Here is a 25784-nt window from a genome sequence, read left to right as displayed (position 1 = left end):
TCAGTCTTCATTTTCAGACCTTCTGGTGGGTATTCGTTTGGGTTCCCTGCGACATGGTTTTTTGAGCTTTTCTGCCATCAGTAACCCCAGCTACTTGGGAGGCTGAACCATGAGGTCTGAAGGTTTGAGGGCAGCCAGGCTTGAGACCCTGTCTTAATTATTTTTTTTTTTTTTAATAAAAAGATAGGAATGTAACGCAGTGATGGAGCACTGCCTACCACACGAGGGGCCCTGGGCTCACTCCCAGAACCACACAAAAATGAATAAAGAAAGACCTAAAAATTTTTAAATAAAACAAATTGTTTGCTCTCCTCCTGCGTTCTGGGTCCTGCGTTCTGGGTCCAGTTCTGGCTGAGGAGCGTGACCTGCAGTCGCCTGTTCTGCGGCCTGCCTTCCGCCCTCCTCACTGTACCTTTTCAAGGGCAGCGCTTGAGTCTGATGAAGGTCCACTTGCCATCTCTTTCTCTTGTGGAGTGGGGTCCTGTCATCCCATCTAGAGATGGCTGCCTAAGTGGGCCACAGCCGTCATCACCTTTCCTTCTGGAAGTCTTACTGTTTCCTGTCCTGCATGAGGCCTGTGATCCATTTTGAGTTAATTTGCTTACATGGTGACAGGGGGTTGGCATTTGTTCTGAGTGTGGCTCTATCATTGTCCCAGCCTAATTTAATGGAAAGACTCTTTTCTCCACTGAATTCCCTTTACCGTTGTCCACGTACACAAGGGTCCATTTCTTCACTCCCTGTCCCCATGCGTTGATCTGCTCCCCAGACCCCACAGCCCCATCACTGTGGCTCTGCAGCGACTGAGTCGGGTGCTCATCTTTCAGCTTCATCCTCCAAAATTGCTTGGGCTCTTCCAGGTCCTCTGCATTTCCATGCACGTGTCAGGATCTGCTTTTCAATTCTACAAAAATGCTGCTGGAATTTTGAGTGAGACTGCATTGAAGTGATGGATTTAATTTTTCTGCAAGGAAAACTGCTGTCTTAACAAATCTTCCATCTATTTAAGACTTGGATTTCTCTCAGTGGTGTTTTCTGAGAGTAAAAGTAATGTTTCTCTTCTGTGTACAGATCCTAAACCCCTTTTATCATATGGATCCCTAACCATTTCTTATTTTTATAATATAATAAATATTTCAATTATTTGATGCAAGGATATGGAAATCCAATTTATTTTTCTGTGTTGATCTTTCTTCCTGTAAACTGGATAAACTCAAAAGCTCCAGAAGATTTCTAGTAGATTCCAGAAGATTTCTAGTTGTACAACCGTGTCACCTATGGAAAAAAAATCTTTTTTTTTTTTTTTCCTTTTCGAACCTAATTGGAATACCCGATTTCCCTCCTTACCTATTGGCTGGCAGGAGCCTCTGGGACAATACTGCCTGTGCTCTTCCTCAGTGTTGCATGGTGTGACATTTGTGGAGGGTCTTCCGTCTGTGTCCTTTTTCCCATGGAGGAATCCAGTTCCTTTTCCAGCCGCGGGGCCATCTGCTTGTCTCTTTGCCTAGGCCCTGGACGGCGCTTTCTTTAAAAGAGCTTGTCTGTTTCAGCTAAGATTCTTAACATCGTCTTATCCTTTCAGTGTCTGTTGGTGTGGGGGTGTCATCTCTCTTGTTGCTGATCAGATATTTCATGTCTTTTCTCTCTTCGTTTCCTCATCGCTTTGGCTACAGGTTTGTGGATCTTATTTATTTTCTCCAAGAGTCAGGTTAGTTTTGTAAGCTCCCTGTTGTTTTCCTCCTGTTCCGCTGAGTCCTGCTGGTCCAGTGCTCCTTCCTTCTGCCCACTTTGGGTCTCGCAGGGTGGCCTGCGGGTGCTTCCCTCGTCCCCGTCTCCTTTCTCTCTGAGGTCGGTGTCCCCGATATTGATTCCTAGGTGCTGTTTTGGTTCCCTCCCTCCCGTGTGTGACACGCTGCGTATCTGTGTTCTTCAAACTCAAACTCCTTCCTAATTTCCCTCTCTTCCTTCTTTCTTTGTGGTGCTGGAGGTGAACACAGGCTGCACTGTGCTATGCCACCGAGCCACACCCAGCCTGAGTCGGGGCTTGTGACATCGGGTCTGGCTTGTTTCCTTTTTGCACATGGGCATCCAGTACCTTCTGCTGAAGGGTTGGCTTCGCCTCTACCCACTAGATGGCCTTAGCTCCTTGCGGAAGGCTGGCGGGCACACTGGTGGGGTCTGTCCTGGACTCTTCTGTCCCACCCATCTCTGTGTCTGTTCTCTCTCTAGCGTCATGGGGTCTTGAAGCCACGTGGTCCTGTTCTCTGTGCTCTTTCTCAGTATTGCATCGCTGCTCCATAAACTTTAGAATTATCTTGTCAATATTCACAAAATGGCTTTTTTAGCATTTTGATTGGGATTTCGTTTAATATGCTGATCAAATTGGGAAAATTTAGCATCCTAACAGATTTGGGTCTCTAATCCATGAACGTGGAACATCTCTCCATTTCTTTGGAATTTCTGTCATCATAATTCTGTGGTTTTCTGCGCATCTGTCCTTTATGTACATTTTGTTAGATTTCCATGTAGTCATTTCAACTTGGTGCTGTTGTAGGTGCGATTACATTTTAAATTTCAGGCTCCAGTCGCTCAGTGTTGGCCTCCAGGAGAGTGGTTGACTTTGATATCTTAGTCTCATATCAGGACCGTGTTACTAGTTCCAGGGGGCTTTTCCTTGGTTCTTTGGGAGCGTGGACGTAGACACGCAGGACATCTGCAAGGAAGACAGCTGTATGTCTTTCCTCCTAACTGCGTGCCTTTTGCTTTCTTTTCTTGTCCTGCCACACCCAGGGGGACTTGTGCCAAGTCAACTAGGTGTGGCGGAGGGGTCCCCCTGCTTTGCTCCTGATCCTAGAGGAGAGGGTGCGGCATCTCACCGTGAAACACGGGGTTACCTGCAGGTTTTCTGTGCGTGTTCTTTTCCCGTTGAAGCTCCCCTCTGTCCCTCATTTACCCAATTTCTCTTGACCGCTTGTCTTAAGCAGTCTGGTTTTGGTTTGTCTTGGTGTCATTTTCTTCATGTGTCTCATTCTTAGGATTCACAGAGCCTCTTGATCTGTAGGTTTATTATGTTCATCAAACTTGGAATTTCCCGCCATTATTTCTTGATAGCTTTTTGTTGTTGATGATACAACCTTGCAAGCCCCTCCTGCTTGCCTGCTCTATGTCCCTCCGCCTGCCTCCCGGCTGTCCCTGTTTTGTTCGGGTCGTTTCTGTTGCTGTTTCTTTGCCTTACTGCGTCCTGGAGGCTCACAACTAGAGGGCTGACTTATTCTTTGACGTGCGTCCCCCACGTCTCTACTCCGCATCTCTCCATCCTCCAGCATCGTGAACACATGCGTGTCCTCCTGGTTGCTATTTAATTCTCCTCTCAATTCCCCCACCTGTTCCTTCTGGGTGGGTTTGTTAGGTCCATCTGTGCCTTACTGGGTCATGTTTCCAAGCCTCTTTGCCTGCCTGGTAGTTTCTGCGGGAAGCCAGGACCATGCGTTCCGCCTGCCTGGCTGAGCGGGTGTTTTCATGTTCCTGTAAATATTTTCCACCTTTGTTCTGGGAGGTGGTTAACTTACTTGGAAGCATTTGGTCACATTGGGTCTCGTGCTTCAGCCCGTGGGGACCACGGTAGCATTTAGTGTAGTGCAGTGCATGCGAGTGCTCTGCCCATTGCCCGCGGGTGATGGGGTTCACAGTCCGCCTGGTGGTGACACGCACTGTTCCTGGCCCTGAGTCCTGGTGGCTGTTCTCTGTAACTCTTGTGGGTGCACATCTCTGGAGCTCTCCCTCTCCAGCATCCTGCCCTGTGGACTCCAGTCACCGTGGCTGTCCTGGCCTTTTAGCTCTGTCACCTCAACTTAGGGATACCACCAGCCTCCCCTCCCTGCAACTAGCAGCACCTCCAGCTCCAGGCTGCATGCTGAGGTCATCACAGGCTACTCCTTCTGTCCATCTCTCAGCCATCACCGTCCCTCACAGTCTAAAGCCCAGTGTCTTGAACACCATTGCTGGATGTAGTTTTTCTTGATTTGTTTTCTTTTAACTGCTCGAGGTAAGGATGGTAAATGCAGTCCTTATTTTTCCATCTTGGCTGAAAGCAGAAGTTATGGCACTTTTAGAAAGTAGCTCCACAATATTACTAAAAAAGGGCAAAAACATTTACAACACCAGTCATAAAAAAGGAGTGTGGGCAGAAGGCTCCATCTCAGACTTCCTCTAGATTCTGGGATTCCTGGATTCTCTAGATTCCTCTAGGTGTCCGGTTGTTGTGGCTCCACTTTCTGGTCGTGAGCGAGAGGGAAGTTCTACGAGAACCTACATACGTGTTTTCCTTCTTAAGTGTCTTTTTTTGGGGGGGCGTCTACAATTTAATAATGAGAAAAATACATTTAGCAAGTAAATGTTTAAACATTTTGGTTTTGACCTGAAAACAAAAAGTAAAAATAGAGATTTCATTTTTGAATCTTAACATCTGAAATTTAAACAGCTTTTTGCCCACGGTTTTACTAATAGATATTAAGGTATTTTCATTGATTAGTAACTAAGCTTTTCTTCTCACGTTATGGGTAACTTCTTCAAGATTGATAAATGAGTGTTTTAGGAGGTGAGACTGCCTTCTTTGAATGAGAGTGCTTGCTTTACCCAGGTGGTTTCCCGCTTTCTCTCCTGTGCTGCTTTGGCTTATTTAGATTATTAGAAAGCACAGCCCCATTCAGGCTAGCTGGTGCACAGGGAGGCTTTCCGTGGCGTTCATGCAAGGCAGAGACCTCATGGAGTGACGGGAGTTAGCCTAGAGCTTGGCCTCACTGGGACTGAGAGTGCTGGAGACGATCTCTGTGCCTCTGGGCTCTGTTTCTCTTTGCTTCTTAAGTGTCTTTGGCCAGCTGAACTTACCCACGGTGACCTCCTGACGAGGGACCACTAGCTGCAGTGTGTTCCAGAAAGTTCTCATCTCGGGCAGACAGTTTGTGGCTTCGGCCCCTTTGGTGCATTTTGACTATTTAAACTGTGCATTTCTGATTTTCATCTCAGCTGTTCAGAACAGGTCCTCAAGGGCAAGGGAACATTATGTGAATCTCAGCAAAACCTCTAAGTTCAGAAGTCAGTGAGTAACGGGTGTTGTAACAGGTAATACTTTAAATAGGAAATAAATAATATGCAAGTTAATGGAAAAAAATAAGCTTGTTTTTGAAACAGCATCTTGCAGTGTTGCCTAGTTGACCTTGAACTTGGCACAAGTGATCCTCCTGCCTTAACTTGCTGAGTAGCTGGGACCAGGTGTGCACCACTGTGCCCAGCTTAAAAGAGCTTTTCTTTTATTCTATTTACTGAAAGGTTTGAAACCTTATTATCATTTTTTAAAAATTAAAACTACCTTTTAGATGCTTTTTGTTAAATCAGCTTATGACCCAGCATCTTTCAGGGTACAGCCAGTTCTCAAGGGAAGGCTGGCAGTAGTCTCCATGTGAAATGAGCATTGAGGCTGCGCAGCGGGCCTCTCCCAGGTCCTGTCCTCAGGCTCATCGTCTAGTCGCTCACCTCCATAGCTTTAATCTTTCCTTGTACGTTTGGGATTTGGTGATCTTGTGTGACTTGCTAGGACCATTATTAAAAGATCTGAGTCCCCCACCCCCTCCCAGCTGTCCCAGAGACAGGATGTGCCTCTGCTGCTATCACGGTATCTGGCACTGGACCCTCCTGGCACACAGCCAGGTTCTAAAGCACGTTGCTCCTCCATCCCCAGAAGTACGGTTCTGCCCAGCAGACGATCCCTCGTTTGCCTCAAGGCTGGAAAGTGTGCGTGTGGGAAGGGATTGTCAAGCTCACGGCGCAGGGCCTGTCACTCCTGATGGAAACAGCTGCTTCTGCCAAGGCGGAGGATAGTGTGTGTGTGCACGCCTGCTGGCACCTGCACGTGTGTGTAGCATTGTCAACATTCCAGAGACAGCAAGGAATCAAGGCCTTCCTGGGAAGTCTTTGTTGACTGAGGACCGTGGTCAGCAAGGTGAAAAGAGAGCTGGAGAAATTTATTTGTGAATTTCCTCAACTCTCAGCTTATCACCCACAGATGATGGTTCTTCCTCCTCTGATTGTCAATGATTGTTCACTGATGAAATGGAAGCGGCTGGTCAGAGGCCTGCTCATCCCTCCCCGGTGTTGGAGCTCGTGTGCCCAGTCCTTGGGTCACTTTGTGGCCTGGTGATTGGCCTGAGAGCGTTGGGGCAGGGCTGGGTGGGGCTCATGCAGAGAGCTCACCCAGCTGTGCAAGGCCCTGGGTTCATGCCCAGAACTGGAAGGAGAGTCGGGAGGAGCGGGGCCTGCTCTGCCCTCTCCTCTCTTCTTGTGTCTCCACGGTGGTTGCTTGTTGGCCAGTCTCTCTTGCAACACCGAGCACCAAAGACTGGGAAACTGCCAGGGTTAGCTGTGTTGCCCAGGGTAGCACTGGTCCAGAGGGATCCCAACAGTATTCTCCTTATTGAGCTGAAATTTTGTTAGCTTTAAACTCCATGTCGCCTAAACGGTCATATGGCTTCTTAGGGTGATGTCATGTTTTTTTGTTTGTTTGGTTTTTTTTTTTTTTTTGGTCTCCCTACTACCATTATACAGTCTAAAATTAAAAAAAAAAAAATCTGTTAGTTAACTTTTTCATCATTGTGATGAAATACCTAGGAAAATCAACTTAAGGAAAGAGTTTTTGGCTCATAGTTTCAGAGGTTAAGCCCAAGGTTGGCCAGGTCCGTTGCTCTAGCAGAATACAATGGTGGGAGGCATGGTAGCCAGGAAGCTGGGGAGGGGACTGCTGGGGACAAGCTGCTCCTTTCCAGAGCATGCCCCCACTGATCCGCTACTTCCTCCAGTTGGGCCCCACCTCCCACAGTTCCACCAGCTGCCAATGAAGCCGTCAGCTTGTGAGTCCCTCCATGGACCAAGCCTTCAGCACATGAGCCTTGGGGGACACTCCAAACCTACTGCGTTCTTTACACCACCCCTCCCCAGATTCAAGGGTTCTGCTGCAGTTCTCTTAATTGGTAGGCAATGGCAACCTTGCTGTGTCCATCCAGGGCTATTGCTGAGCCTTTCACAGTCAGTAGTGCCAACACTAGTTCATGAGCTTCAAGGAGACGAGTTTATTTTGAGATATGGCAGAGTCCTGTAATTTTCTATGAAGTGATAGGTTTGGAGCCAGAGCTCTGGTGGAGGTCCAGCCCAGGGAGGAGCAGGACTCAGGCTTCTGACTGTCCAGATGATCCAAGGAAAATCAGCAGTCTTGGTTTAGAAATATAGCTGGAATCCTTCAGCCAAGGTGGCACCCAGGGCTGCGAATCTGACGGGAAGCCCGAGTTCCAGGCCTAAAAATGACACTTATTGTTTCCATGCTCCCTTTGCTATTGGATGCACATAGGGTGGCGCAGAGGATGACAATATAATTTTTCTGCATATGATGCATAACATGGAAAGCCAACTTTTATATTAGACTTTTTTTGCAAATGATTGGAAAAAGTTATCATTCCTTATTGACTCTAAAATAGTAAAATCCAGTGAGATTTTTTTTTTTTTTTTTTTTTTTAATTCAACAGCATTTATCTGCTATTTTGGAAAAGCTAAGAGGATGCAGAAACTCCGTGTGTGTTCTGTTAGCAGCATGGAGTCCCACAGGGGCGGTGCTTTCATCTGAGTGGGCGGTGCTTACTTCTGCTGAGAAGAGCCTGGGCCTCACAGCTGGCCTCAGCCTGTCGCCCTGCAGCTGTGTGACCTCAGATAAGGCAGAGAGGCACAGAGCTTCTCTGTCCTCATCTGTGAAGTGGGACAGCAGCTAAGCCAAAGGATGTCGCGTGGATAGAGATTAGGCATGCGGCACAGGCTCTGACACCCCCCATGTGGAGAGGAGGGTGGCTGTGGCTTTGGCATCATCTAATTTTAAATAATTAAGGAAAAGGTAGTAAGGACATCTCAACATAGAAGAGGCAGATTCTAGGTTGACCTTTTTTTTTTTTTTAAGATTTTGTTTAGTTGTCAATTGACCTTTATTTATATGCCATGCTGAGAATTTAACCCAGTGCCTCACACATGCTAGGCATAGTGCTCTACCACGGAGCACAACCAGAGCTCTAGGTTGACCTTTTAAAATTAATAGCCCCCTCTGACCTCCAGGAAGGGCCCTAACAACAGCAAGGTCTTAGAATCACCAGAACCTCACACCACGTATCACTCACTGTGAGCTGAGCCTGGCTAGGAGTAAATCATGTCCACTCTGTGCCTTTGGAGTCAGTGCCGCTGTTGTTGCTACTATCTGGGAGATGGTCACCTGCTGCCCGGTGAAGAGACCCCCACACACTGTGCTGGACGAGCAATTCCCTGGCTTCCCCAAAGAGTGAGCAGGTGCCCCATTTCTTCCAGTTCAGAGAGTAGTCCTTAAAACCACTTTAAAATACCCCAGGAAGTCAGCAAATGCCTATAATGCCTATAATCCCAGCTACTCCGGAGCCTGAGGCAGGAGGCTCTCAAGTTCAAGGCCAGCCTCAACAACTCAGTGAGACCCTCTTTTTTATACCTCCCTCTAATGCTACAAAGCAAAGCGATTATTGACAAGAACATGAAAGTTTTGGAAGCATTAAGATAAAAGGCTCTAACGCCAACACTATTTTAATGACTTCCTTAGGTAAACTGTAGAAGCGCAGGAACGCACCTTACTTCAGAATGATAACTTAAGATTTTATTTGTGCTATGATCCTAATCTAGTGAGGTCTTTGACAATTCAGATGCAGCCTTCCCCCTGGAGCTGTGAAGTCCTGTGGAATGTGGGGAGTTGGAAAGGGTCTGTGGGGCTAGCCCAGGCTCTGGGGTTCATTTTCATTATGCTAATCAGGTCCCCAGCTGAGCTGAAGTGTGAGTCATTTGAGCAGCAAGGCTGACCTTTCCTGAAAGCAAGAGGGTGAGAGCCCCAGACTCACCTGCTGCCAAGTCTCCTCTGTGCTCTTAACATTAATCCTCAGAAGTAGAAGGAAGAAAATCCATTACAGCTTAGAGCAGTGATTCTGGCAGGATTTGAAAAGCACTGGGATCATATCACGGGGGAGACTTTAGCAATCTCACAAATAGAGGTTCTTGTGAACAGATCAGTTTATATTTGAAGGCAAATCTGAGATGCTTGGGAATTTTTGTTTTGTAAAATATGAAAATCAAGCTTTTTCCTGTTCAAATTTGACAATGTAATTAAAAGGGTGACTTTTGCATTTTTTGTAAATTTTTGTGCTGCGGATTGAACCCAGTGCCTCCCACGTGCTAGGTGACTGCTGTTCCACTGAGCCCCAGCCCAGCGCCTGACTTACGCATTTTATTACACTCTGTCCATCCAACCACCCACCCATCCCTTCTATCCACCCTTCTATTAGCTGCAGTGATGTTGAGTTAAACTGGATTTTTAGGAGGTGGCAGCAGGCTGGTCTTACTCTGTGTGGTGAAATCCCAGCTTGGACTACAGATGCTCATTTCCTTTCCAGTACTGGGTTGCCTGGGCCCCAGTGAGCATGCGTGCCCTCTCTAAAACCTGCTGTCAGCATGAACAACCCCGGAGATGATAGAAATTCATGATTCTGTACACTGCAGCTTCTGTTAGTCATCTTTCCATCACTGTGCCAAAGTAACTGGGATAATTAACTTATTTAAAAAAAAGGTTTATTTTGGCTCATAGTTTTGAAGTTTCCAGTTCATGATCAATTGGCCCAATAGGCCAGGTGACTTTGGGCCTGTGGTGAGGCTTTGTGCCTCTCCTACATGGTGAAGCAAAACTACTCACCTTGTGGCCAGGAAGCAAAAAAAAAAAAAAAAAATAGGAGGAGACTGGGGTCCCACAGTCCCCTTCAAAGCACCTCCCACAGTGACCTAAGGGCCTCCCAGTGGGCCCTACCTCCCAAAGGTGGCATTTCTTTTTTTGTTTGTTTGTTTTTTTGATTTTTTGGCATTTCTTAATAGTGCCACCCAGGGGACCAAGTCTTTGATACATGGACTTTTGGGCAACATTTACCATCCAAACTATAGTATTCTCATAACTTAAAAAATACATAGTATTATATATTAAAATACCAGTTTCTAATTACTTATTCAATGCCAATTTGCATATTAGCACATAGGAATTTCAAAGGAAATGTTAAATTTGAATTTACTTTGGTAATTGGTAATAATAACTAATATATTACATTTATATATTCACCTTATATGTAAAAAATGGGGATTGGGGTTGTAGCTCAGTGGTTGAGCGCTTGCCTTGCATGCATGAGGCACTGAGTTTGATTCTCAGCACCATATAAAAAATAAATACAAAAATAAATAAAACAAAGATATTGTATCCATCTATACATATATATTTATATATATTTTCCAAGTGCTCTACATTTATTAACTCACTTGACATTACCATAACCCTTCAAAGTAGATACTGCTGTTGTCCCTATTTTACTGCAGGAGAAATCGAGGTACCTAGAGATTAACCCGTATGCCCTCGGTCACTTAAAAGCAGCCATGTTGGCATTTGCATCCAGGGTGTGCCTCTTTCACCCACTTAGCCCCCGAATGGTTCCCCACCTGAGACCTCCCTGCCTCCTCCCGGGCCAGAGACCCCCGACGAAGCTGGCTTGGCCAGACTCCCCTGCCACAGTTGTGCTCAGACCTGCTCGCCCTTTCTTTTGATCACACCTGAGCAGATTACCTTAGGCTGCTCGATTGCTGCTCCTCTGAGGGAAAACAGATATAAAACACCTTTTATCTTCCCATTTCTCTCTCCCAGTTTGTTTCATCTGAAGTGGGGCTTCCTACTCTACTCTCCAGGTCAAAGGACAAAGGAGGAATTCCACAAATCTGCTGCCCTCGCAAGAGTCGGGCAGCGCTGAGGGGTGTCTCTTCCCCTGGGCAGCACGTATTGTTTCAGAGAAGCATTTCTCAGCTGGGATATCAGAGTCTAATGGCAACCAGTCCCAACAAGCAGAAGTATGACCTCCCAAACTGGCAAAGCCAGTGCATGAATCTTACTGCACTTGGACTCTCACAAAGCTATTTTGTAGGTTAACATTAAGGAAAGCAGTTTTGAGGTAATTCAGTCATTGGAATACCATATGGATTTGCGCAGCTGCATGCTTCAAGGATACAGAGCACTGTAATCATCCACCCCCAATTCCCCTGCGCCACGCCCCTCTCAACCCCGGGTGACCCCATCTGTTCTCCTCTATGGTTGTCTTTTGGAGAGTGTCATTGCATGGATTCCTACCCACTCACCTTTTGCTACTGGCTCCCTTCACTCAGGTAACACCTTTGAGACCCACCCATGTTGTTCTGGGTGACCTGGTTCACTTTCTGTTGCTCAGCTGTGCTCGGCTGTGTGGATGCCACACTCTGTCCGTTCACCAGTAGAGCCACGGAGACAGACCTGTATCTGGATGTGTTCCTTTCTCTAGAGTAAAGACCTGGGAAGAGCTAGGTCCTGAGGAAAGTGCTTGTTGACTCTGTGAGAGTGCCAACCTGCCTTCCAAGGGGTCAGACTGCCCTGGTCCTGGCTGCCCGGAGGAGGGTTTCCTTTGCTGGATGTTGTTGCATTTGGTGGCGTCAGCATTCTTTAACCACTGCAATGCTTGCCATATCTCCAGTCTTTCTTTTGAGACGTGTCTCACCACTTTGCTGGGACTGGTCTCGAATTCATGGGCTCAGGCAATCCACCTGCCACCCCCTCCGAGTGCAGGGGTGGCAGGCGTGCACCTTTATGCACCTGCTTGCTCAGTGTGCCTTTCCATGGTGACTAATGACCTTGAGCATCTTATCATGTTCAAGTCTTTTGCCTGTTTTCTCTCACGATTTTTTAAATTGGGTTGTTGGTTTTCTCACTGTTGAGTCTAAATGCACTGTGTGTGTGTCTTAATCTACAGGGAGGGACAGAGGCAAGGCAGGCCCAGAGATCCACCAGTACTCCTGACATGCAATGGGATTCTATAGGAGCACGGAAATGACACATAGAGTTCTAGGAGAGGAGGAGAGTGAGAGAGGATATTTCAAGTTTTTCAGGCTTCATAGTTTGATTCTTTAAAGAGATATGGCTAGGATAATACTTTTTAAAAGGCTTTGATGGGACAGGGGATGTAGTTCAATGAAAAAATGCTTGCCTAGCTTGAGTGTGCCCTAGGTTTGATTCCCTGCACTGCAAAAAATAAAAAGTAATACAATTAAGTTAGAAAAAAGGACTGGCACAATGTTTTTTTTTTTTTTTTTTTTCAGTGCAATTATTATTTTGTAATACTGTGGATTGAACCCAGGGGTTCTACCACTGAGCTACACCCTGCAACCCTCCCCTTTGTCACTGGGGATTGGGCCCAAGGGTACTCTACCTCTGAACTACATCCCTAGCCTTTTTTATTTTTTATCTTGAGATAGGGTCTCACCTTGAATTTGAGGATTACAAATTCAAGGCTGGCCTTGAATTTGTAATCCTCCTGCCTCAGGTATGAACCACCATGTCCAGGTGAGTTTAGAAGTTTTAAATGTACTTAGATAGTTAATAAGTTTTGTTAATTTACAGATATTTAATGTGTTATTCTTTCTTAGAGGTACCACAGACACACTTAAAAATATTTCTGTGAATGAAACAATTATCTATTATTTATAGAGTTGGCAGAGCTTGCATACAGGAACCAACCCCTACATGATCCTATCTTTCCAGATATAGTTAATGTTCCCATCTGTGGATTTGCCTATCACTTTGTGTATTTCTGAATTATACAATATATCAGTTGTACAATTTTATCAATTGTATACGATTTATCAATGTATCAATTAAAACTTGTGGGCATGTCTCTTCTCCATTAGACAGGGAACTTCTTAAGGATATGGGTCAGTGAATCAGTCATCTATATATCCCCATCATCTAATTTAATGCATGCTTTAAAAATTATTGTTTACCCATTTATCAATTATTTACCAAATATTTATTGAGTTCCTATTTTGTGTTAGGGACCAAGTCATAGAACAGTGAACCAGCAAAAAAGACCCCTGTTTTGTGAAACTTACATTTAATCAATCTTTCCTAATACAGGGATTTGAAGCTATTGATTTCCCTCAAAGCCTGATTTAGCTGCCTCTCATACATTTTGATACATTGTATTTTCATTACCTTTCAATGAGACAATTTTCTAATTTCTCCTGTAATTTCTTCTTTGACTTAAGAAGTATTTAACTTACAAATATTTGTTGTCTTATTGTTTAAAATTTCTATTTTAATACCATTGTAGTCAGAGGATGTATTTTTTTAATCTGTAAGCTTGTTCAAGTCTGTTTTATGGCTCAGGTTTGATGTATCCTGGCAAATGTACCATATATACTGTCATATAGGTGTGGTTTTCTGTCTGTAGCAAGTAAGTGTTGTTTATACTATTAGATTATTTGTGACTTCACTGATTTTTTTTTTTATTAGTTGTTCATCAGTCACTGAAAGATGGGGTGTAAAATTTCAGGAAAAATTGTAGAATTATCTATTTTACATTTCAACTCAGTCAAATTTTGCTTCCTATATTTTGAAGCTCTATATTGGGCACACACATGTTTAGATTGTTGAATCTTCCTGGTTTTTATCCCTTTTTTCATTGTGAAATGACTGTGTGTGTAATATACACTTTATCAGACACCTAGTTTATTTGACATTAACAGTAGTGCAGCCTTCTTTTGCTTACTGTTTGCATGGTGTATTTTTTTTATTCATTTACTTCCATTCTATCTGTATCTTCATATTGAAGTGCATTTCTTGTTGACAGCCTATAGTTGGGTCTAGCTTTTTAAAAAATATCATAAACAGTACCCATATAATTTTTTGTCAGAGAAATTAATCATGTCCATCTATTTCTTGGTATTTGATTAGCATTTTGCAATTGTATATTCCTGCACATCAGATTTGGCATATTTGGACCATTGTTTTTTAGATTTTGTTTTTGCCCTATTCTCTTGCTTTTCCTTGTGTGCCAATTAAATGTGTGTTGGACTGCTGAGAGTGCCTAGTAGATTCCCACAGCTCTCTTAATTTTTGGTCAGGATTTTTTTTGTGTCCGTCATCTTCATTGCTTCCGATATGCCTGCCTTCAGGTTTTCTTGATCTTTCCTCTGTGTGTCCTTTCAGTTGTTGTCCATGCAGTGAACTTTTTATTTCAGAAATTGTGTGTATGTATATATATGTATAAGTTCTGGAATGTATATTTGGTTCTCTTTTTAATTGTTTCTATTCTGCTGGGATTTCCTATTTCTCTGCTGAATTTTTATTCATTGAAAGAATGTTAATTTTCCCTTTTAGAATAGTTATAATATCTATTTAAAATTCCTCATCTGGTAGTTTCAATATTTTGTTCCTCTTGATATTAGACTCAATTCTATTTTCTCTTCTCTTGAGAATGTGCTCCATTTCTTTATTCTTAGTGTGTTTGGTTATTTTGAATTATGTGCTGGGCATTGTGAATGTTAAGCTACATAGTGTCATCTACATGATATCTTTTTTCTTTGGTGGTGTTTCCTTTGTGTTAATAGGTGCTGTACTTGTCTGGACTTCAGCTGCAGACCCTATTTCTGGGCCAACAGCTCCACTCTCAGTTCTGATGTTTTGTGGTTGGCTGGAGTACTTCTCTGTTCCGTGTGTGCAGTTCACAGATCAGTCAGAGATTTGAGCAGATGGGATTTGGGGACCCTTCTCTTGCTTTTTTCCTTGTAGGATTTTCCCACCTTTTCCAGTAATGTTTCCTGACTTGATTTTTTTTTTTTTTTTAAATTTCTTAGGGCAAAAATATTTCAAAGTTTACCACTTGGGCCCTCACCACTGAGTGCACTGCTTAGCCCCAGGGTAAAAGCAATGAGACAGGCTTCTTGTATAGTTTCCTACATTACTTCTTCTAAGTGAATGTGAAGTCTTCATTGTTCAGTGTGAGCATCCCTCTGGAGATTAAATGAGAGTGCCCACCAGAGTCCAAGTGTGAGCTCCCCACCATAGTCTAAGTGTGAGCACAAGGGCCCATAGTGCCCGCCAGAGTCTCAGTGTGAGCTCCCCATCAGAATCTATGAGCTTTCATTAGGTGAGTGAGCTTCCCACTAGGGCAAGTGTGAGTGCCCACCAGAGTGTATGTTTCTGTTCTCTTCCCTGTACCTTCAGGTAGTGTTTTTGTTTGTTTGTTTTGTTTTTTTATGCTACTTCAGGCTTTTGGTTTCTGCATGGGGTGGAGGGTGCTTCCAGGAGGTTCTTTTAGTCTGACATGCCCCAAAGCAGAAATTCCTCCCTGATGCTCACATTCCAGGTGGAAGGGTAGCAGTGAACATGCCAGCAAGACTGCTGGGAGCCATTAGCCGAGTAGGTATGACAATTTCCTTGCCAGCGTACCCCCATGTTGCTTAGTGGAAGGTGACCTTGCTCAAGGACCAGGGCAGATCCGTGTTTAGGGTGTTCCTGGTTTAGGATAATCCGAGTTTAGGGCGTTGCCGGTTTAGGAAGATTATTCCTGCCCGGAATAGGGTGTATCCTGCTGCCTGAGTTCCTCTTGAGTTCTTAGGGATTCAGACAGTATTTTTTGGGAGACAGAAGCCCAGTGGAGGTGTGGATTTGGGCAGAGAACGTGGATTTCCCCAGAACGTGTTTGTAGAGTGTCGGTGTGAGATCGGGAATAAAGAATTGCTGTTTGAATCTACAAAGCTGTGAGTGGCTCGTGATTTGTGCCCAGCCAGACTGCGGCACAAGACCATTATAGTTTTTAGAACATGCTGTGCAATAAATAAGGTCAATGAAATAGAAAGTAACAGCTTTAGATAAAGTTTTTGGGAAGGTTCTCCAAAAAGCTCCTATTTGAGTTGAGTCTCAAGCATAAGAATTTGGTCATGCAAAAAGTTGTCTGAGAAACGGCCCAAGCAAAGGCAATGCAGAAACAAAAATCCCGAGGGGAGGAGAGGCCAGCCCCCTGGAGCAGGTAGGCGAAGGGGAGGACAGTGGCAGGGAGGCCGGAAAGGCAGGAGGATGCCGGAGCGCCTGGCTGTGGGGCATGGGGGTTGCCATGCTGTGTACCGAGCACAGTGGGCCACTCGGCGCTTTGTTCTTCAAACTCAACTGACATAGCCCTGTGTGGCCTACTGTCAGCATGGCTGAACACAAGCCAGCAGACCAGGCAGAACAGACTTCTGTGCAGGTGAAGTGGACAGATGCCTGCATCCCTTCTGCTTCTGAGTTTTTAATGTCATGGAAAAGACAGTAAGTTGGCCAACTTGCAGAAAAGGAAAACAGCAGTTAAAACCACAGTTGAAACTTGAGAGGCACAGACAGAATGAAAGGAGCACAGGAGGAGGGAGAGCTGGAGCACGGGAGGAGGGAGGGCTGGAGCACAGGAAGGAGGGAGGGCTGGAGCATGGGAGGAGGGAGGGCTGGAGCACGGGAGGAGGGAGGGCTGGAGCACGGGAGGAGGGAGGGCTGGAGCACGGGAGGAGGGAGAGCTGGAGCACCGGAGAAGTGAGAGCTGAAGCACAGGAAGAGGGAGGGCTGGAGCACATGGCAATGCTGGGACAGATCTGCCTTCTCCTGCGCTCTTTTCATTCTGTCTGTGTCTCTCAAGTTTCCAGTTTATAAATTACAATTTTCGTTTTCAGTTTATAAATTACAATTAACAATGCACAATTTACAGTCTAGTTGGAGCCTTGTGCCAGCCTGTGTTTGGAGATGTGATTGCTCTGGGAGCGTCTAAAACTCTCCCCATCTTCCCTTTGGCTTAGATGACAGCGCGTCTGCCGCGAGTAGCATGGAGGTGTCAGACCGCATCGCCTCCTTGGAGCAGCGGGTCCAGATGCAGGAAGACGACATCCAGCTGCTCAAGTCAGCTCTGGCCGACGTGGTTCGGCGGCTAAACATCACTGAGGAGCAGCAGGCTGTGCTCAACAGGAAAGGACCTACCAAAGGTGGGCATTATTCAGGAACGAGGTGCGGCACGGGTCTCCTTGAGATCGCTGACAGCAGCAAAACTCAGAATCACAGTACAACAATTCGCTCTGTCAAAACAACCACGCAAAGTGTGGCAGTATTTTTGGCACAATGTTGGTGAATCACACTGTCTAAGGGGTGTGCATTTGTGTGGTCATTCAGTGCCCTTTGGGTCGGAGAAGGGACTGTCCACATGCCCTGCTGAGAGCCGTGTTCATCAAGGCTGTGGGGCTACAGCCTGCAGAGGAACCGCTCCTTGTAGCCCCTCGGAGGGCCCCACAGGGATTGGTTGCTGCCAGCTCCCATCTCTGTGCCCTCAGCTCGCACAGCACACGCTTCACTGATGTACGCCACCAGGGAGGCCCCCAGCCAGGGCACGGAGGTGGGGCCCCTCCTTGAGGCGCTCTGAGTCCTGATGGTGTCACTGACTTCCCTGCCAGCCTCCCCTTCTGTCTCGAGTCTTCTCTGCCGTGGGGTGGGGCGGGGGCAACCTGCGCAGAGGTCTGTGCCAGTGGATTTCTGGCAGATTTAAGTCACTGTTTCATGTCCTGTGGCTCCTGGGAATGAGGCATTAAAAAGTATTTGTGGTAGGTACTGCTTAAAATTTGGGGAATAAATACCTCGGAAATGTCTCCCTGACTGGGTGGGCCCCGAGGCCTGCGCTGGATGGGTGCCATTGCTCTTTTGCCACAACGTGTTCACGGTGGCTGCCGTCATGGCTGAAAGGTTCCTTTGGTAAGAACATGTTGAGATCCCTTGAAAAATGCCTTTCTTTTTTGTTTGGATTCAGCAGATCACTTCACAGTTAATATGTTTTTCTTGGCGTGGAGATGACTGTCCAGCGTATCTCTTAATTTTTTTCTCAAGTACTTGGCTGCATTTTCACACATCTGGGAAAGGAAATCTCTCTCTTTGTCCTTCAGGGGAGTCCTGACCCACTGCGTGTGAGATACACATGCTTAGCGGATGTCTGTATTTTGAATAATTGTTTTAAGTAATCTTTTTTTCCTTCTGAGTTGCAAAGTGGTCAGGGTATTTTAAATAGAAACCAGGTTATTTTAGGTATTCTTGACCTACTCAGCTTTCCAAAAATAAATGTGATGACGACTGTATCCCAGAGGGTACATTTGAAGCAGTTGCCTTATGAAGATTCAAACTTCTAAAACTTTATTTTTAGAAAAGTAGGGAAAAAACAATATAAAGGGCTTGCCCAGGAGTTTTATTTTCTTGATTATGAGGAAGCTTGGTTTATGTAAAACTTCTTCTAAGAGAAATGATTTATTTTTTCATAGTTACCTGACTTTTTTTTATACCTTGCTCTTCATAAGTGAAAATGAATCTAATCATGAAAGCCAGCAGGTCACTGAGAGATGGAGTCCACAGAAAGTGGACGAGTGGGAGGTCTCCCGGGAGCAGGCGTGGTTTCTGTGCACTGCGCAGCTAAGGAGGGGAGGGCAGGGGAGGACAGGGGAGGGGAGCATATGCATCAGAAGCTGTGGGTACCCCTCTGTAGAGAGCTGCCCCTTGGCCATGGTGTTGCACCATGGCCTGACCCTGCACTCTTTAGCCACAGTTTGGTGTAGGATTTCCTCTGTGAGATATGTTAGGGTTTTGGGAGGCTGTGTTATTACAGGTCAAGCATGTCTTACTTGAAACACTCGGATCAGAAGTATTTCTGACTTTTTCAGATTTTGAAATAGTTACATATACTTCATGAAATATCTTGGGGATGAATCCTAACAAAATTCATGTATGTTTCTTTTTTTATGTATGTTTCTTTTTTTTTTAATGTATGTTTCTTATACACCTTATGTATCAGAAGGTCATCTTGTTAATCAGTTCTCCATTAACTGTACAGATGCCTGAGATAGTCAACTCATAAAAAGGAAAGTTTTATTTTGGCTCATAGTTTTGGTCCATGATTGACTACTGCTATGGCTCTGGGCCTGTGGCAAGGCAGCACATCATGGTGACATTGCATGACGAATCCATGCACCTCATGGCCTCAGAGTGGATAAAAAATGTGCCCTTCCAGGGCACGCCCCCACTTACCAGAAGACCTCCCACTAGGCCCACGTCTTCTAGTAGCCCCAAGCTGGGAACAGTCCATGAAAACAGGGCCTTTGGGAGCCACTCCGGATCCAGGCGGTAGCAGCAGTTTTCTACAGTGATTCTGCATGCCTGTATTTTTACGGCAACCTGTCATGTGTGGAATTTTCTACTTGTGGTGTCATGTCAGTGTTCAAAAAGTTTCAAATTTGGGAGGCATTTTGGATTTTTGGATCAGGGATGCTTGACCTCTGTTATTGTTATCATTTTGCAATATTTTGGCTCTTGTTCCTGTTACAGCTTTGAGATAGGCTGGACATGGGCATTCTGAGCTTTAAATATTAAGGGACTCCCCCAACCCCAAGATTAACTGACAGAAACTCTAGGCTCAATGTTTGGAGCTGCAGGTGTGTATCCTTGTTCTTTGCCTAGGTGACAGCGTGGGCGGTTGCACCACAAAGGAAGAGGCTGCCTTAGAAGCCAGGGAACATTCAGAGTGCTCAGGTGGTTCAGCTGGAAGCCAGTGCCCGAAGTGTCCGTCTTTGCGGGTGGTGTCCTTGACTGTTAGCCTGCAGTTAATACTCGCTAGCCTCAATGCTGCTGGGGGCTCATGGACCATAGGAACAGTTTGTTCCACTCGGCGTGTCCCCATTTTGCTGACCTTGGATTACCATATAGTGGAGAAGAGATAACCCAGTAGTTTGAAGTTTATGGAGGCCTATCTTCTTCTTTTTTAAAAAATTTTATACACACACACACACACACACACACACACACACACACACACATACACACACACACACATCCATATGAGTTGTAGTTGGACACAATACCTTTATTTTATTTACTTATTTTTATGTGGTGCTGAGGATCGAACCCAGTGCCTCACACATGCCCGGCAAGCGCTCTACTGCTGAGCCACAACACCATCCCCAAGGCCTATCTTCTTAATGTTCCTGCTCGTAGTATTGTTTTTCAGAGACGTGACTGGAGTGGGGGTCTCGCTGCTGGCCGAGCATAGTGAGCAGACCCTGTAGATGCTGCTATTGTGATTTGGAGAGAGCAGAGCGCTTGAGGGATGCAGGGATCCCTGCAGAGCTGGGCACAGTGGAGACCCCGAATGGGAAGCAATAGGGCCAGCCGGCAACAGGGCAAGCCCCAAATCGGTTACTTCCATATGGCTAAGTCCTGTTCAGTCTTAGAAAATGCTGAGAATTGGTAATAAGAGGGAAAGTGCTTCTACGGTATTTTAAGTCAAAAGCAGGATATAGAATTGAATACACTATCACTTCAAGTGGAGATGAAAGTCATGCAGAGAAGACTGGAATGAAGTCGACCAAAAGTTGGTAATGTTTTTTTTCTGAGTGTGGGATTAAATTTTTTTACTTTTTATATAATTTTAGTTTGTTTCTAAGTGTTCTGTGGTACCTAGTCCTTAATAAGCAGGAAAAAATGTTTTGAAAATCACTTCTTTTTTACTGCAGACTGAGGTGGACAGCAGGGCTCTTCGCAACGTCAGGAGGCGGGTTTGCTCCCACGTGTTCTCAAGGATCAGGGTGTGGGGGTTCACTTAATAAAAGATCCATTGTGTGCAGGCATGGCTGATTTCCATGTTAGTGCTGGAATTTTCAATGTAAAATGTAGATTAAAATTTGCTATTCTTCCATGTATCTGGGATTATTTCTTGTTACTCAGGAACCAGCAAGTAGTTTATATTTCTTATTTTAAATTATGCTCATTCATTCAGAGTATAGTTAGGCAGCTTATCTTTTAAAATACTTTAATGTGCCTTTGGAAACTATTTTATTGGCTATATCAGCTAGTGGATCCACTCATTAATAGATTGGAGAATTACATTAATTAATAGCTTCATTAATTAATAGATCAGATAATTACTAAAGAACCAAAAGGCTTCAGTTGGCACAGTCAGCAAGCAAGTGAGTCCTGCCATTCAAAGACCTTGAAACCCTCCAGCCCCAGACCTTAACCTTGGCCACCCTGGCCACGAAGACCAAGATCTTCTGCCAGCCCCTGTGCTAGCCTAACTTAACACTGAGCTTCAGAACAATTCTCATAACTACTGCTGTTGATTGAACTTGGCAATAGCAATTTTGGACGTGTTGGCAAATTTCACCTCTCCACAATTCCACATGGCAGGTGTTACTGTGCTCTTTTTATACAAGAAAAAGCGGCCTCCAGGAGGCTGGATAATTTGTCCCAGTTGCTCAGCTGGCTGGGGACAACCCTAGGCAGGACCTCGGGAATTCTTTTTGCCAGGGGGCTGCTTCCTTATGCAGGTGTGTTAGCAATAGAACTCAAAATTTGCATGATTCAAATCAAACCAAATAGTTAAGAAATGAATAGCTGCATGACTTGAGATAAGACTTTTATCCACCAAGATTTAATTTGATTTGGAAAGTATTTCCAATATAATAGACCATATTCAGCACGCCCTTGTATAGAAATATTATGCTGTGGTCTCCCCTCAGGCTTTATTAGGTAGGTACAACTAACAAATTCAATACTTGGAGCTATTCGCCCTCATGGAATCAGTGAATAATTAACTTAGTTCTTTATCCTGGTTAACCAATTTCAGGGAGCTAATGGCCTTTTCTATCTCTCTCGTCTATGCACGTTCTCCGTATCTTTCTCCTCAAAATGGTGAATTACAGGGGGAGAATTTCTCTCCTTTAGCTAGAAGACCCTGTTTCTTTCACTTTCTCATTAGTTGCCCTGCCAGGCTTAGTAGGTTTTTTGCACTGTTTATAGAAAACATTAAGTTCTTAACTCTTCAGAGGTCAAAATTGTTCTTAAACTTCGTAACACAAAAATGTTCAAATATACACACAAGCAGGACAGCACCTCTGCCCGCCTCCTCAGGGACTCACTCCACTGCTCTCCGAGGTGGGTCACCTAAAAGCAAACCCAAGACCAGCGTCACTTGATTCACAGCACGGCAGAGTGTCTCTCCAGGCTACAAAGACTCTTCCCTAAGTCTGTAAATTACTGATCCTAATAACCATTAAACACTGACAGTTCCTTTACATCCTCTAATATCAAGTTAGCCTTCATGTTCCCTAATTGCCTGATCCATTCCTTTAACAGCAGATTTTTAAATTGTGTTTAATATGAGATGCATTTCACTTATTGTATTGGTTTTTAATATTCACAGAAATCTTGATATCACCCAGGTAGGAACCCGCCCTCCTCCACAGTCATTTCCAGTGGCTCTTCTCGCAGCTTGCAGCCACACCATTGTCCCTGTGGGTCCTCCCATTCTCCAGGGGTCTTCTGTAAACGGGCTCCTACAGTACGAGGGCTGTCACCACTGTCTTCCCTCACTTAACATAACCCTTCCAAAGTGCATCCACGTTGTAACATGTCTATTGTGTATTTATTCACTTTTATTTTTTTCAGTGCTTACTAGGCTAGCACTCTACCACTGAGCTATATCTCCAGCCTCCATCGTTCCTTTATATTGCTAAATAATATTTCTACTGAATGCAACATTTTGTTTATCCTTGCATCGGTTGATGGACATTTAGGTTGTTAACAAATGACATGAATTCAATTCATTAGTGTCTATTTTGCACATATTTTTATTATATTGAATTTTTAATGTTACAGCATTCTTGCACAACTATACCCATGCCTCAGAATTCAGATTAAAAAATGGTACAATGGACAGCCTCATCCACCTGTTGATCAATATATTAAAACTCAACTTATACATTTAGATCATTTAAATTTGGGGGGAAGGAGGTACCAGGAATTGAACCTAGGGGCCTTCAATCACTGAGCCACATCCCCAGATCTTTTTAGTATTTTACTTTAGTATTTTACGGGGTCTCACAGAATTGCTTAGGGCTTCACTAAGTTGCTGAGGCTGACTTTGAACTTGCAATTCTCCTTCCTCAGCCTCCTGAGCTGTTGGGACCACCATGCAAAGCTCATTTAAAAATATATATATATTTTAATGATGTAAGAAGTCAGGCATGGTGGCACATAACTGTAATTCCAGCAGCTCAGGAAGCTGAGGCAGAACAATCACCAGGTTGAGGCTCTAAGCAACTTAAGAAGACCCTGACTCAAAATAAAAAATTATTAGGGCTGGGCTGTGACTGAGTGGTAAAGTGCCTCTGGGTTCAATCCCTGGTACCAATAAATAAATAAGAGTTAAGGGTTCAAGCCTGCTTTACATCTTCAGGTTTGTGGGGCAGTGAGCACCAGGTACCGTCCTCTGTGCTTTGCCCTGTTCACAAGGGCGTGTCCAGAGGCCTGCAGGGCAGTGCTGGGCGTTTCTAGAACTGCCTAGAGCTCCACATGGGGATAGGCCATGGCTTACTCGGCCAGTGTTGTGGGGTCTAACTTACAAATAGCTATGCCGTGCTTGGCCTTGTGCAGAGGGTGTTTTATATTTTGGCCAGGACGGCTTTAGGATAGATTCCTAGCAATGGGGTTGCTAGGCGGGAGGACAAACGCTTCTGAGATTTTGCTAGGTCCTGGTGGTGGTGACGACAGGAATCTTCCCTAGCACTCATCAATCATCTACTTTGTTGTGCAATTTAGCAAAACCAGGTTGCCTTCTCCTATTCCAAACATGGACATCTTTTAGATTTTGAAATAGATATTTAGGAATTCTTCCTTTCTTTTCTTTTTTGGCAGTACTGGAGATGGAACCCAGGGCCTTATGCGTGCTAGGCAAGTGCTCTACCATTGAACTTCCTTCCCAGCTCTTTTTATTTTATTTATATCCTCTGCCTCAGCCTCCCAAGTACTGGGGATTACAGATGTGGCCCACCTGGCCTAGTGATAATTAGGGATTCCTGATGCATAATGGTCAAATGTACTAAATTAAACTTCGTATTTCCACATATAATCATAGACAAAATCATATTTCGTATAATTACATTTATTTCTCAATCTAATGGGAAGTTGTAGATACCAGATATTATATACTGAGTTATGAATATCATGTAAGGTAAAGGGATTGGTTGATCTTTAGATTGATACTTCCCATAATAATATGCTTTAGTAGGTTTGACTAGCTTATACTGGAAATTCTGTATTTACAGCAACTGCGATTTTGAAAATATATCATCATGATTAGTACCTCTTGAAATCTAGGTATCCCAAAACTCCCATTAAGAAAGATGAGAGGAGAAATGTCACTCCTGGCTCGGGGAGTGTTTCCGTTGCTGCCATCCTGGACATGTTTTAGTTGGAACCAGAGATCTTTCCATCTCCTAACTGGAGTGCGACTGCAGGGAATTTGACCCGGGGTGGTTGGTGAGACTGTCGGTCAGCATGGGGCGCATCAGGAAACCACCGGCCACACATGCTCTGCCTCTTGCTCTGGCTGCTGTCCCTCAGGCCTCAGACCTGGCAGTCTGCCCACGGGAAGGGACGCAGCATGGTCAACTGCAAGCCTCAGGTGTCACTTGACAGACGCTCTTCTCACCTGTGAAGGGGCATGGACTGCAGAGCAGAAAATTCCCTAAGCAACATTTAGATAGAAACCTTTCCCCTGTAGGCAAGGAAAGCAGGGCCCAGCGGGCCTCACCTGTGGTCACACTGCCAGTGGGGGACATAGCAGGCACCAGTGCCCTGGTTCCTGACCTTACACCTGAGTCCCCACCCTGCCCTGCCACCTGCCTCCCTTTGCCTGGCATCAGTGCAGAAGTGATGCTGGGCGAGAGTGTGACTGGGGTCTCCCTCCAGCTCTCCTGGTGTGCGCAGGAGCACCCCGGGCCGCCTCAGGTCCCTCCACCATGACTCATGCTACTCAAGATGCACCCTGGTGTCCAAAATGGAGCATTCCTCCATGCCGATGTGGCCACAGGACATCAGCTGCCACTTCATCAGCTGCCACTTCTGCGTGCCCGCTCTCAGCTCCGTCCCTCACTCCCAGGCTGCAGGACGGGCACCATCACTCTTTCTGCACTGATGCCAAGGCGTGGGCAAGGCAGTGAGCCTAAGGGCACTAGGGCAGGAAGTCGGGCTCGCCGCCCCTGGCGTGTTTTTAAGGAGCACTTCTCTGAAAGTGATTGGCCACAGCTGCTCCACTTCCCTGCTGTCCTCGTGGTCCAGGTGGAACCTGTTCAGTGGAAGCTCCATCAGCCAGCTTTGCACTGCTATGACAAATGCTGCTGGTGACCCGCTTACGGGAGGAAAGGTTTATTTTGCTCCTGGTTTCAGAGATTTCAGTCCACGGTCACTTGGCCCGTTGCTTTGGGCTGTGGTGAGGCAGAGCATCTCGGAGTGAGCACAGATTGAGCTGCAGATAGCTGCTCACCTCAAGGTGGCCCAAGGTGGTCGGCAGGCAAAGAGAGCAAAAAGAGGCCAGGTCACACTGTCCTCATAAGGGGATGCTCCCAGTGACCTGCTTCCTTCTGCTGCTGGACCCCACCTCCCAAAGGTCCCACCTCCCTCAGCGCCACAGGCTGTGACCAGGCCCTCAGGAGTGGACCTCTCTGAGGTTTCAAGTCCCTGCTGTCTGGAGGGCAGCTGCCCTTCCTTCTCCTAAGGGAGAATGCGAAGGGCTTCAGTGCCTGATGCTTTTGTGATTTGGTGACAGGAAAGGAGCCGGGAGAGACATCACGTGCAGAATCGGGGTTCAGTGCACTGTTGGAGCTGGGGTGATGCTGGTGTGGGAGAGGTCAGTGGTGTCACACGTCGGGGGTGTGGCTGGAAGTGATCTTGCCAGTGGGTGAGCTTCCCACCCTCATCCAAAGGGTGCTCCCTGGCCCTCCCTCCCTTCTCCTCTATTCTTCCC

General features: G+C 45.5%; 1 protein-coding gene across 6 annotated transcripts in view; it reads left to right on the top strand.

The window, feature by feature from the left end:
• The window catches only part of Eml1 (EMAP like 1), a 183191-nt gene that overhangs the window by 75372 nt on the left and 82035 nt on the right, over positions 1-25784 (top strand). For all 6 annotated transcript variants that reach the window (XM_076849665.2, XM_076849666.2, XM_076849664.2 and 3 more), the window contains exon 2: positions 16756-16938. In XM_076849665.2, the coding sequence (XP_076705780.2) occupies positions 16756-16938 (183 nt within the window). The remainder of the gene's footprint in view (positions 1-16755; positions 16939-25784) is intronic.

This window comes from Callospermophilus lateralis, chromosome 3, assembly GCF_048772815.1.
Source record: "Callospermophilus lateralis isolate mCalLat2 chromosome 3, mCalLat2.hap1, whole genome shotgun sequence".
NCBI lineage: Eukaryota > Metazoa > Chordata > Mammalia > Rodentia > Sciuridae > Callospermophilus > Callospermophilus lateralis.
Note: the sequence above shows the minus strand (reverse complement) of the source record. Positions and strands in the feature narration are given on the sequence as shown.